Below are 13,242 nucleotides of genomic sequence, written 5' to 3'. Positions count from 1 at the left end.
TAAGTAAGCTTTGAATGCAGGACTTTTACTTGTAGTGGAGTAATTCTGCAGTGTGGTATTAGTACTTTTACTTAAGTAAGAGATCTGAATATGTCTACCACTGAATCAGTGTAAAGGAAAGGCCTTCAGTACAGGCTATGAGTGTGTTAGATGACAGAGCTGGTGAGAATCATTCAGTAATCTTATAACTCACTGGCACTGATGCCGAACCTGAACAAAATGTCCATGTCAGCTGGTTGAAAAACATAACATTTATAGAACAACACCAAGTGTTTCAGCTTGTAGTTTTCACCAGTCACTTTGAGTATCAGTTTGTACACTGGGAAAAATATCCAGTCATACACATAGTCCTGGCTCTGAGTGAGCAACACACTCTACAACAGCTATGCTCACTCTTCCATGCCTGTGCCCCAAGGAAATGGGTGATGATAGTATTGAATAACAGGAGAAATTATATAGGAGCACTGGAGGAAGAGGTGTATTTGTATATGAGTGTCAATTTTAAATATCAATAATTCAACCACAACTCCACCTTTAAGATAGATGGATGGATGGATGGATGGATGGATGGATGGATGGATGGATGGATGGATGGATGGATGGATGGATGGATAGATAGATAGATAGATAGATAGATAGATAGATAGATAGATAGATAGATAGATAGATAGATCACTGTGATATGTTATGGTATGGGATGAATAAATACACCTTAAATAAAAAATAACGTGTTTCTTAGTGTAGGATTATTGGATTGGACTGAGCAGACTTAACCATGAAGTGAAATGTTTCACACAGGTTACTGCTGAGCTTGTTTCACTGCCAGTTCATGCTTTTACTGTCAACTATGAACTTTAAATTTAAAGCTAGCATTTCTTGTTTATCTGAGTAATATTAATTTTTTGGTTGCCAATATAGTCCTTGAATCAGTTTAAGTGTGAAACTTACGTGTGACTAAACTGCTGAGCATCATCAAGTTAACATAATCATTTTGAGCATTTAAGTACCACTACCTCTATATATCCTGAAGGAGCTGTCAGACACACCAGTCTGCAATAACCAGTGGTGGAATGTCACTAAATATTGAATTTTCTCAAGTACTGTACTTAATTGTAATTTTGAGGTACTTGTACTTTACTTGAGTATTTCCATTTTATGTAAATTTATACTTCTATTCCACTACATTTTGATGCAAATATTGTTCTTTTTACTCCAATACATTTAACTGACAGCTTTAGTTACTTCACAGGTCAGAATTTTAACATTAAAATATATGATAAATTTAAAGTGATTACACATTTTCATTCATTCTGCATAACAAGTACTTTTAATTTTGATACTTTAAGTACATCTAGATGCTGATACTTTTGTACTTTTACTTCAGTAAGTTTTGAATGCAGGACTTTTACTTGTGGTGGAGTAATTTCACAGTGTGGTATTAGTACTTTTAAATAAAGAGATCTGAATACTTTACTCCAACATGCTGACCTTGTTTTTTATTGTAAAAATTCTGTCAGAGTTAATCATTACATTTATTATTTGTTATATTTTTTGTTTTTTATTGACCTTCTAGCTTTATAACATTATGTGTCATATTACAAACATTCAAAACAACAAACAGTATGTGATATGTCCAACAAATCCTAACAATACGGAGTACCTTACTGCTAGTATTATACATAGAATGAAGAACGGTCTTTTCATCTGTTATTTCTTGTTTTAACCCTTCTGTTATTGTTATTGTTTCTCAGGAACAGCATTAATGTTCATGGGTCGATTTGTTTAATTATCCAAAAGTGTCAGAAACCAAAAACTCCCAATAAACATTGTTTATAGTTCATCATTTACTTATCAATGGTTTTCTTTAACTCTCGCAGATCATGGTTCAATGGAGATAATTCACTGGTTTTTCATTAAAAAAAATGCACGTTAAAACTTTTTTGAATATAGATAAGAAAGACCTACATATAAAATGCAATGGTTTTGCACGGCATTGATTTTTAATTTTTTTTATTCAAAATGTATTTTTTATTTTACAATTTTAATTATTGTCTTTTCATGAAAACATTTTTAACTATTTTTAAAATGTATTTTACATTAACATTTTTTTTTCTTATTGTGAAAAAATACTTTTAACAATTTTTTTAGATTTTTAAACTTTGAAATGGGTCAATTTGACCCGCAACATAACAGGAGGGTTACATTTTACGTGACATTGCTGAATACAGATCAGAAGGAGGCCTGGTAAGCCAGCAGATATCCATCATTGTACATGTAGAGCTGCTTGTTGGTGGGGTTATAGCTCAGGCTAGCCACTCCTTTAGCTACCTTCTCCAGCGGCAGTGCTAGTGAGTTGTCCTCTCTGCCTGTTGCTGTGTCGAAGGCGTAGAACACCTCCTCGCGGTATTCGTCCACATAACGAGTGGCATAGAGCACACCGCACACCATGAAAGCATTGCTCACTGCCTTCTTGAACTGGTTCGTCTCCCACGTCTGTGTGACATTAATTGTCTCAGCCTCACTGTCCCAAACTAGCCGGCTCACCACTAGATTACCATGGTTACCAAGGGTGGCATATAGGGCCCATAGTCCCGTCTCATCTGCCTCCACGTCCACGTCACTATTGAGACGGCAGTCGTAGTAACAATAAGGGAACTTGTTGTTGAAACCCACGCCGGTGCCTGGAAGTGTCACCCGCTTGACGGTGTTGCCTTTCAGGTCGTAGCGGCACACATCTGCAGATCGGTAACAGTTATAAAACAATCCTTCGCCGTATAGAACAGCACTGGGACCCTCAATGGTGTTGGGGTTACTGTAGGATGGAGCAATGGTAAAGTCTCTGTTGTTGGTGGAGGTCATGAAGTCTTCGTAGGTATCGTATACACGCAGGGTGTTGCCATGGATGTTGCCGCTGAGCATAGTCTGAACCCAGTAGACGTCCTTCTCCCCATCCCTCTCCATTTCGGCCTGTTTTCCCCAAGAACCAGCGACATAGCTCTTACCATAGGGATTGATCTTAGTCATGACAGGGTCACTAATGTTGGAGATCAGGCCTTTGAAGCAGTACGTGTATTTACCTGGAAACAGAGAGAGATGAGAAAGTGAAGTATGGTACAGTCTAGAGCAGGGTTAGGCAACCTTCGGCTCCAGAGCCACTATCTGCTATTTAACACTCTGAAGTCTAACAAGTCGCCGATGATTCGCGGGGGGGGGCTCTATTAATATTTGAATAGCTCCGGAACGGAGGATTGTATCAACTTACTTTAAAAAGCAGTCGCTCCGTTGGATCTGCAGCTTTCAGAAGAGGTATTTGGTGTCATTGTACGCCTTCCATAGGCTTTATAATCCGACATGGAACAACAGTCTTTTTGGGGAGTTTATCCAAACCATATTGTATATTTTGATATTTAATGCACAGAGAGGGGAGGAGGAGCAGGATGGATGCGATCTCATTGTTTTTGCAAGAAAGTTGATTTGTTACAGTAAAATAAGTAACAACAATTAGTTTTGCTTTGCAAAATGTCACTAAAACACTAGTACACTTTGAAGAAATTGCTTTGAAGTGTAGCACAGTTGAGCTATTTTTGAGAAAAACGTCTCAACTTATTTGTAAATATATGTAATTTTGTACAATGTAGAGTGTTTATTTGTTTTCCCCCTGATCCCCAAGATCTAAAAATATAACATTCAGTTAAATTTAGTTAAAATTAAATTTTCGCTTTATTTGTTCCTTTGTCTTCAGGGTTATAGAACTTTTTGCACATTCATGTGACATTTGACAGACCATATATACCATATATTCTGGTAGCACTGGTAGTCCTGAAAAAAATGGTGTATATTACTTTATTCTGCATCAAAGGGTTGAAGAAATACATGCATTTAACAAAAAAAAAACAGGCGGAAATAAACAGGAAAAATTGGCTTAGACTCGCTGTCTGTAGTGGCTCCCTGTGGCTGTGACAAAAAAGTCATATGACATGAACAGTTATTTCTGTTTTCCCTATAAACAGTATTAAAACGTCTACAGCCCGGCACCTTAACATCTACATTTTGCCAACTTCAAGTCTAGTTTTGAGTTTCTCTAGCTAGACCAGCTTTCGATTCCAAATCTCCTGAGATATTTCTTTTGTGTCCAGCCTCTCATTTGCACTTGGCTCCTCACTGCATTCTGACAAAGGCATATTAATAAATGCTCATTATTACTTATTAGTAATGTTGGTAAGCTAATTTAGACTTAGTAGGCTGTTACATCTTCATTGTGAGGCTCAAAATAAGGTTTGCAGCTCCATTCCGACATTATTTCTCTTTTTTTGTCCAACAATGGCTCTTTTGTTAGTAAAGATTGGCGACCCCTGGTCTAGAGTATCACTCTCCTTGTCTTTCTGCCATAGGTTTGGTGTCTTTAGGTTCAGAATTTACATGAGAGAAAGCCTAAGAATGTTTTTAAATATTTAAATGTTTTAATTTAGATCAATTGGCATGTTGGCATGTAGACATGTTCTGGGATAGCTCTGTTGTCTGTATCTCCCTTGGCAAATAAGACTGAGTAGGTTTGTTACTATTTTTCTCAGTATTCTTACAAGAACCATACACTGTGAAAAGAAATGTGTTTAATTTACGGTAAAATACCGGCAGCTGTGGTTGCCAGAACTTCACCGCAAAAAAGAAAGTGAGTGGGTTTTCTACTGTAAATTTAAATGTAAATATCAGCAAATATGTTATTTAGACTGAGTAGTCCCTTTTATTTCTAGGGTTATTGTGTCCTTGTGACATGATGGTATTTCTTTAATTTTACATGAAAAAAACCTGAAAAAAACCTGAAAAAAACCTCTACAGTTTAAAAGTTTTCCTTGATTTACAGTAATTAAAATCGTCTACTAAGGTGATATTCAATTTTTAATTTTACGCCCTATTCCCTTTACTGTAATTTGTACAAACATATTTTGCTGATTGGACATTTTTTTTTGTCTTATTTCTGTATTTGTTTATGGAAGAAGCTTCAAATTGCGTGTTTCTTTTTTTGAAGATTGGTTCTTCCATATAGCCACTAAATGCTTCCACAATATTTGGATTGTTCAGTTGTGTAACTCCAAAATAAGGCCAAATCAATTGCATTTTTATACACGCCTGTTAAAAAACATGCTGTGCTGCACACTGTAAAACTTACCTATATGGTCTTTGGGGATGGACCTGCAGGACTCAGCACGATTCTTCAAGTAACGCAGTTTCTCTTTGACACTCTTCATGTTAATTGTGTTTGCATTTTTTCTCCTGTCTACATCTGTACGCAGTTTACCCACCTACACACACACACACACACATGCACACACATTTACAATGATTTATGCAGACATATGTAATGTACATGGCAACCCATTACACTTTAAATGAAAGCAGTTTAAATACATCAGTTATGTTTCTTCATATGGAAAAAAATCAGTAAGGACCAATGACTTTTCTTCATTAGGGCCCAACCAGCGTGCTATTGAAATTGAAGGAATTATTATTGCAAACTTTAACGACCTCCTCCTAGAGATTTAACCCTATCAACTTCAAACTTGGTCAGTACCATCACAAGGCCTTTAGCCTCAGAAGTTATTAAAAGCTTGACAGACCGTCACACTATGTGGGTGTGGAATCGCGTTTTTTTCATAAAACACAAGACTGTATGACTTGAACATTGTCTAATCTGCTTCAAACTTGTCATGCATGATGATGGTCCATCACTGAACAGTTCTACATAACCCGCCCCTTTTGATTAACCACGGCCCCTTTTCCTAACTAATGAACCGTTTGTCATAGAGACTTGAGTGAGGTATTGTTGCACTCTGCAGAGACGGCCCGATTTGTTTGCTCCGCCCATTTACACTAGCCACGCCCCATTCAAAAAGTCATTGCCCGTTTTGTCGTGCACTCTTTTCTTTGTCGTAGGTTCTTTTGGGAGGCTTGGACAGCTCCCCCGACGGCTCCACTCTGCTCTGGCCCGTTCATCACTGCTTGCAGCTTTAATTCCTTTATGTTTGTTACATTATGAACCGACACTATGAGCTAACATAGTGCAGCATACTTATTTACTGTATAATATATTTGTCTTTTTGTATTACATTTCTATTTGCTGATGCAACAACCCAGTTTCTGCAGAGTTATGTAAGGTTTCACTTCGTGTTACTCACATATGATATTGCTTTCTAACTTTAGGAATAATTTTTTGTGTCATGTTCTACTGTACCTCTTTGGAGAGTTTCTCTGTTTGGGCGTTGTTGAACCGGTTGTGGAGGTCACCGATGTCTGTCTCTAGCTGGCTAAGCTCCTGGCCCACAACGTGCAGAGACAGTTCTGTGTACAAGCCCTGGGCGTGCAGATACTGGTAAGGCTCCAGCCTTTCTGTCACATTCTTAATCACAGCTTGTATCTTTGGGAGATGCTGGTTGGACAACACCACCTGCAAAAGGGACACAGACAGGAACTCATTTACTGTTTCTTGATCAATGAATACGTTTCCAAGTTTAAGTTCATATATTCTGAAATGTTCTCCTTTTCCTTACATTAGGTACTGTAACTTTACACAGTCACAAGACATGCAAGTTAGGTAAATAAAGAGTCTGAAATACTGATTAATTATATATAATAATTATAATAATTACAATTATTGAATCCAATCAAAATGTGACATCATAATAAAAGCTTGTAAGTAGTGTGGCTCAGCACCACTGTATCCATATACAGTCATGGAAAAAATGATTAGACCACCCTTTTCCTTCAATTTCTTGTTCATTTTAATGCCTGGTACAACTAAAGGTACATTTGTTTGGAGAAATATAATGATAACAACAAAAATAGCTCATAATAGTTTTATTTAAGAGCTGATATCTAGCCATTTTCCATGCAAGTTGAGCAAATTAAAGACTCTGAAATACCGACAATAATTATAATAATTGCAATTACTGAATCCATATCCATTCATAATAAAAGCTTGTAAGTAGTGTTGCTCAGCACCACTGTATCCATATAATTTTATGGGTGATCAGTAGAACTGAAATGGACTTGACCCAGTCTGAATTCCTTAGCACACTCATCACCTTCAATAGATGCAGCTCACCTTTTCCTGCAGTTTGCCCAAAGATCCGTCACAGGACTGAAGCTGCTGCACCACGGCCCCGTAATGCTCAGCAGGGAACGACCACAAGTTGGAGTTCACCTCACATAAACATGAGCTGTCCTTCTTCTGGCCCACCACACGCTGCGACTGGCCATCAATCTGCTGTCATACAAAACAAATTATGTTGTATTTAGAAGACTTACAAGGTCAATAAAGTAACTGCTAAAACAAAATATGACTAAAACAAAGCAAAATATCAGTAAGTGCTATAATCTTGGTTTCTAAGAGTACAATATTAAGTGTAACTCACTGGTGACAGCAGTGGTAGGATCAGCAGCAGCAGCATCATGTTTACAGCTGGAGAAGTAAAGTGTGGACTGACAAGGACAGAAGCTGTTAGAAAGGGAAATCACCACCCTCCTTTTCTCTTTAGGCTAATCACAATAAACACACGTTTTCCTCACTTCTTGTGACTCAACGATGAGTGGATGTGAAACAAGAAATTGCCAAACAATGGAGTTTCACAGCTGTCTTGGGAAACCCAGGAGTTCCTCATATTGGTGACTATGTTTACCTCAGGGGTACTTATTTCTCGTTTACAGTATCCACTAGCTGGACTCTTTTCTTTTAAAAGAAGCTTTAAGAACTGTTGATTTTCAAGTGCAGTTTGTGTGACAAACATCCTTCAACATTGTAATACAGTGTGCATTTTATTATATAAGCAAAATACGTAAGTAAGTAAGTAAAAATGTAAGTGATGATATTTTACATTGATCTTAGAACAGCTTCGCCGTCAGATCATTTGCTTTTTTTAAACTCCTTTCAGAGGCTGTAGGTTTAGGCTATGAAACCCGTCAAAAATGCAATATAGGTTGTGTGTACAGGCAGCGAAAAACAAACAATACTGACGTACTGTTTCACTCACCGCTGCAATGCGTCTACCACCATCTTGCTGACGTAGTAGCAATGGACTGGGAAGTGAATGGCGGACTTTCACCCAGGAGAGCTTGCAACCACAAACTAGAGACCTTGAGCCTTCAGAGGATTTTTAGCATTGACAATAGCCCCTTTCATAGTGCGGTCCCACAAATGTCCCGCTATATTGCTGGAAAGATCTGTGCCAGCTTTTTGCCTTAGGGCACTCATAGTGATCCCGTGAAGGCCTGATATTCGGGTCCTTTCATAATGCAGTCCTGCGTCGCGGAATGAGGTGGGAGGAGACAATAGTGTAGAGAGTAGCAGAGAGCTAATAGGCTGCACAGTTAGCTCTGTAGCAGTACACTATGTATGTGCTGCAGCAGTATGTGTTCACTTAGCGACCTCCGTTTGTTTACAGCAAGCACCGGACACTGTGTACAGTTAGCATGCCGGTTTGTTTACAATAAGCGGCAGATGCTGTGCACAGTTAGCGACGGCGGCCACAATGAACAGTGATTTGATCACTGTCAGACTAAGTGGGAGGTGTGTGTTAGTGTTAGACGTGATACATCAAATATTCCGCCTTGCCAGGATGAAGATTCATAGTGCTTCTGCTTCCAACAGTCCCGCCAATTTTCCGCCTCCAGAGGAAGTCACTGAGGCGGAAAATTGGTGAGACTGATCACTTGATCCCGGCATTCTGATTCAGGCACTTTCATAGTGCAGGTAACATGTTAAAGACACGTAAATGTTGCAGCATGAAACAGCACTATGAAAGGGGCTAATAATTCTCAACAGTTTACAGAACAGAAGTGCTCTTTATCCAGTCACTAAAAATACAGATATCTCCATCCATCCATTTTCCTCCGCTTATCCGGGGCCGGGTCGCGGGGGCAGTAGGCTAAGCAGGGCATTCCAGATGTCCCTCTCCCCAGCCACAACGTCCAGCTCCTCCTGGGGGACCCCGAGGTGTTCCCAGGCCAGGAGAGAGATATAATCCCTCCACTGTGTTCTGGGTCTTCCCCGGGGCCTCCTACCAGTTGGACGTGCCCGGAACACCTCTAATGGGAGGCGCCCGGGAGGCAGCCTTACCAGATGCCCAAACTGCCTCAGCTGACTCCTTTCGACGCGAAGCAACAGCGGCTCTACTCCGAGCTCCCTCCGGATGTCTGAGCTCCTCACCCTATCTCTAAGGCTGAGCCCAGCCACATCACAGCATGGAATTTTCTATGTTGTTTCACACAAATCATTGTAAACTACAGCTTAAAAATGTTTTTCTACATTTACCTATAATATCTATAATTGACATTTAGCAGAATGACTGCCGAGCAAAATTCATACTTTTAAGGAAAGGAAATACAATTTTAGAATAGACACAGTGACTAATAGGTGATTTCGGGATTTTGGGGGATCAACAGTATCTGTGGATGTGGTTACAGTATTCAGGAACAGAAAGAGGCCACTGTACTGAAAATATTATATGAAGAAGTTTCATAGACAGACAGACTGCAAAATTCTAATTCTGTGGTTTGTGTAGACGTGCAATGTGGTTTGATAGCATTGGTGGTGCATGCTAAGCACTTTTAATGGATCCGCAAGTATGCACAAAAAAAATGGCAGATATGATCAGATGGATACTTGAAGGATAATTAAATGTGCAAGGGATTAACTTTCTTAAAAATAAATACAAAAAATAATAAACATCATGTAACAAAAACAAAAACAAATCACTGGCGATAATAAATAAAAATTAGAGACCATAACCCCTCACGACTCGTTGCACCATGAATTGCACTTCTGGTTCCTTTATGCTGTACAAGAAAAACAAAGCTAAATAACAAAAAAACCCCATTAAATTCCCTAACTATTATGTTGGGATCAGGACAAATATAAACAGCTGCAAAAAAAAAAAAAACAGATAAAAGAAGACAAATCACTGCTAAATTCTCAGTGCAGTTAATATGGCCAAAATCTTAACATATTGTTTATTCTGTGCAAAGGATCTGTTGCTCCTTTGGCTTTCTTCTATTTTAGTCCATGATTAAGGTTTTTTTGGTGGGTAGAAGAAGATATTTGCTGTCCTTCGAAAACCATGAGCCTCAAAAATATCAACAAAACAACAGTTCACTTTGTTTTTTTAACTTTTAACCACTTATACGCTCTCTTTGGGCGAGGGGCGGGGTACACCCTGGACAGGCCTCCAGACTATCACAGGGCTGACACATAGAGACAGTCAATCACGCTTCCACTGGAAATTTAGAGTCACCAATTTAACCTAAGTGCATGTTTTTGGACTGTGGGAGGAAGCCGCAGTACCCGGTGAGAACCCACGCTGACACAGGGAGAACATGCAAACTCCACACACAAGAGCTGCAGGCCTGAGTCCCTCTCGCTGTGAGGCAAGAGTGCTAACCACTACACCCGTGTAGCCCCCAGATTGGCAATATTCTTGCAAAATTTCTGCAAGAATCTTTGAAGCTGCATTACAGTCACTTCCAGAAAGAGGAAAGCAGTTCCATGGTGGACAGATGTGTGTAGTAGAGGCTTTGGACTTTCTAAAGCAAATTTTCACTTGGGAGTAACCACACCTGAGGGATTGTGGAGGTAGTTTGGTTGCAGAAAGGCAAACATATTTGAGCTCACAGCTCTGACTGAAGAACTCTCAAACGCTCCTGGTCACCTCTTGCACCTTCCTACACACACAAATAACATAGATGGATTAGTAGTAGTCGTCAAACCGGCAACCCTCTTGCTGTGAGGCCATAGTGCTAACAACTCCACCACCGTGAAGCCCCCACTTTCAGTTTATGTGAAAAATAATTTAAAAGTCATCAAATGTGTGTGGATATACTGGACAAACAGAAAAATGTGTGCAGGATTGACACACATCCTGGACATGCAGCATTGACACCAAACTGTCACAGTTCATCTCCATACTCTCCTGCAGTTTTCCACTCCACCTGCCGACCACTCCCACCTCATCAGCCCAACTCCTCTCCACCTGCTTATCCAGCTGCCTCAGATCACTAATCAAGCCACTTTATAAACTCCTGCTTAACACACACTCTTTGCCATCTCATTATTGCATTCATGCCTTACTTTCCAGTGTTACCTTTTGGACTGATTTCCTGTTGCCGACCCTGCCTGTCTTGGACTTACTTTCTCTGTAAAAACCCTGGTAATCACCTCAGTCTCCTGTTTTTTCTCTGTTATTCCTGTGCTGCAGGAGACTATGGGCAGCCATTCTATGACCTGTTGTGTTTTGTTACCCTGGTAACAACTAATAAATAAATAAATAAATAATATATTTTTTTATAATAATAAGCTTTTTTGTACAACATTTCAAAACCAAAGTTGCATAATGTTCAGAAAGTAAATGAAACAAATCAAACGTTGAATCATAATGTATTATCGTTAAAGCTCAACCTTGCAGCTACAACATAAAAAAGTACTGCTTACATATTAATGCAACAGAAATTAATACAGGTAGGTATATGCACACTAACCACTCTGCATAATGAATGCTGACTGTTGATACCTTAGTGCATTTTGCTGCTGATATGTCTAAATGATATACACCTACATAGTCAACCTATGAATTCAGAGAAGGGTGCTCATAAATTGGTATTTTTGATATTATGTGCTATTTGTGCTACTCAAGAGAAAAGGGTGAGAATACTTCTTTCTTTCATCATTTAAAAAATTCCATATCACTGCAATCCCAACCACAAGGAGGAAGTGATCACATCCTTAAAGAAACGTGGCGTTTCAACACACACACGCACACACACACACTTGCACATTCGCACATTCACTCATTGATATGCAGAAGTTAGTGGGAGTGTTCACAAGTTAGAAACTGCCTTTACAATCAGACACAATATCATATTCAGATTGTGTTCAGGTACAGTTGTATTTAGCTCTGCTCTGAGATCCACCATGAAGCTGTACGTGATCGTTCCACTGTGTGTTCTGTTCACCGTCACCACACAGGTAAGAAAACACTGGTAATATAGTGAGTACTATTCCTTTACAAATAATCATATACTGCCGATTTCAAATGTAGATATATCTTCATAGTAAATAGTTAGGTACTTATCTTTTATATGCCATGTTTCATGTTCTTGATTTTAGGCACCTTCACGTGATGAATGTATATGTGAGGTGACTTCAGAAAAGCCATTTCCTCATGACAAACTCGGCAGAGTGGCAGGCAATGCATCAGAATGCAACAGCACAATTAACGCACAGATGGTAAGTAGTTGTTTTGTAATTAAATACATGTCTGTCTCCCTGTCTGTCTGTGTATATCAATGATGGAATAATATTATTATTCTTGGTGGATTTATGTATGCAGCATTTCACTGTTGTCCAGGTCAGGCTTATTTAAACTACGGAATATACTTTTATGGGGTTTCATTTATAAACATGCATAATCATTTTAAATTTAGCATTTTTTTGTGTTAAATCTCGACCTGAAAAGTAACTAAAGCTGTCAGCTAAATGAAGAAGAGATTTAAATGCTCATTATGCAGAATGGTCCCACTCAGATTGTTTTATCTATTCTAAATATGTTATTAGATTATTTGTATTGATGCATTTATGTAAGCAGTTTTAACTTTGGAACGAAAGAGGCCCATTTTAACTACTTAATAAACTGTTATGAGTTGTTTTTTATGTTAAATCTCAACCTGAAAAGTAACTAAAGCTGTCAGCTAAATGTAGTGGAGTAAAAAGTACAATATTTGCTTCTAAAATGTTGTGAAGTAAAAGTATAAAGTTATATAAAATGGAAATACTCAAGTAAAGTACAAGTCCCTCACAATTGTACTTAAGTACACAACTTGAGTAAATGTACTACTTTAGTTACTTTAGAGTTACTTTCCACCACTGGTGTGTATATAATCATCATAAACTCTTTATGCATGCATTTTTACTCTCTTGCATTTTTAGTCTTTTTAAAAAAAAATATTTTATTTTCAGTTTTATACATGTAATGTGTACAAATATAAACATATAATATACCAACAGTATAGAGACATAACAAAGCCCCCCAATCTAACAAAAAAAAAAAAAAAAGTCAGTGTTCAAGATCAATACAAACAGTCAGTGTTCAAGATCATACAGATTTTTCCAGAGGAATACAACTATTCATCTCAACAGACCACCTATCAATAAGAAGAGGGGGGTCAGATTTCCATGATGCTGCAATGCACTTCTTAGCC

General features: G+C 38.5%; 2 protein-coding genes across 5 annotated transcripts in view; one reads left to right on the top strand and one right to left on the bottom strand.

Annotated features, from left to right (window-relative positions):
* Positions 1–1,445: 1,445 nt before the first annotated feature.
* LOC131973751 (olfactomedin-like) lies at positions 1,446–10,623 on the bottom strand. Its single transcript, XM_059335817.1, has 7 exons — positions 10,606–10,623; positions 8,025–8,134; positions 7,410–7,476; positions 7,100–7,261; positions 6,230–6,442; positions 5,168–5,300; positions 1,446–3,077 (listed from the first exon to the last, which is right to left on the bottom strand). Exons 2-7 carry the CDS (start codon positions 8,045–8,047, stop codon positions 2,230–2,232), a joined length of 1,446 nt encoding a protein of 481 aa, XP_059191800.1. The 5' UTR covers positions 8,048–8,134; positions 10,606–10,623; the 3' UTR covers positions 1,446–2,229.
* A 362-nt stretch (positions 10,624–10,985) lies between these two features.
* Positions 10,986–13,242, top strand: part of LOC131973750 (olfactomedin-4-like) — a 31,005-nt gene continuing 28,748 nt past the window's right edge. The window contains exons 1-3 of one of the 4 annotated variants that reach the window (XM_059335812.1): positions 10,991–11,195; positions 11,922–12,010; positions 12,152–12,271. In XM_059335812.1, the coding sequence (XP_059191795.1) occupies positions 11,108–11,195; positions 11,922–12,010; positions 12,152–12,271 (297 nt within the window). In that variant the 5' untranslated portion in view covers positions 10,991–11,107. Of the gene's footprint in view, positions 11,196–11,910; positions 12,011–12,151; positions 12,272–13,242 lie in introns of all 4 variants that reach the window. The other 3 variants (XM_059335813.1, XM_059335815.1, XM_059335816.1) reach the window with 3 other exon arrangements.

Source organism: Centropristis striata, chromosome 6 (genome assembly GCF_030273125.1).
Source record: "Centropristis striata isolate RG_2023a ecotype Rhode Island chromosome 6, C.striata_1.0, whole genome shotgun sequence".
Lineage (NCBI taxonomy): Eukaryota > Metazoa > Chordata > Actinopteri > Perciformes > Serranidae > Centropristis > Centropristis striata.
The sequence above is the reverse complement of the archived record's forward strand: the minus strand, read 5'-3'. Positions and strand labels throughout refer to the sequence as shown.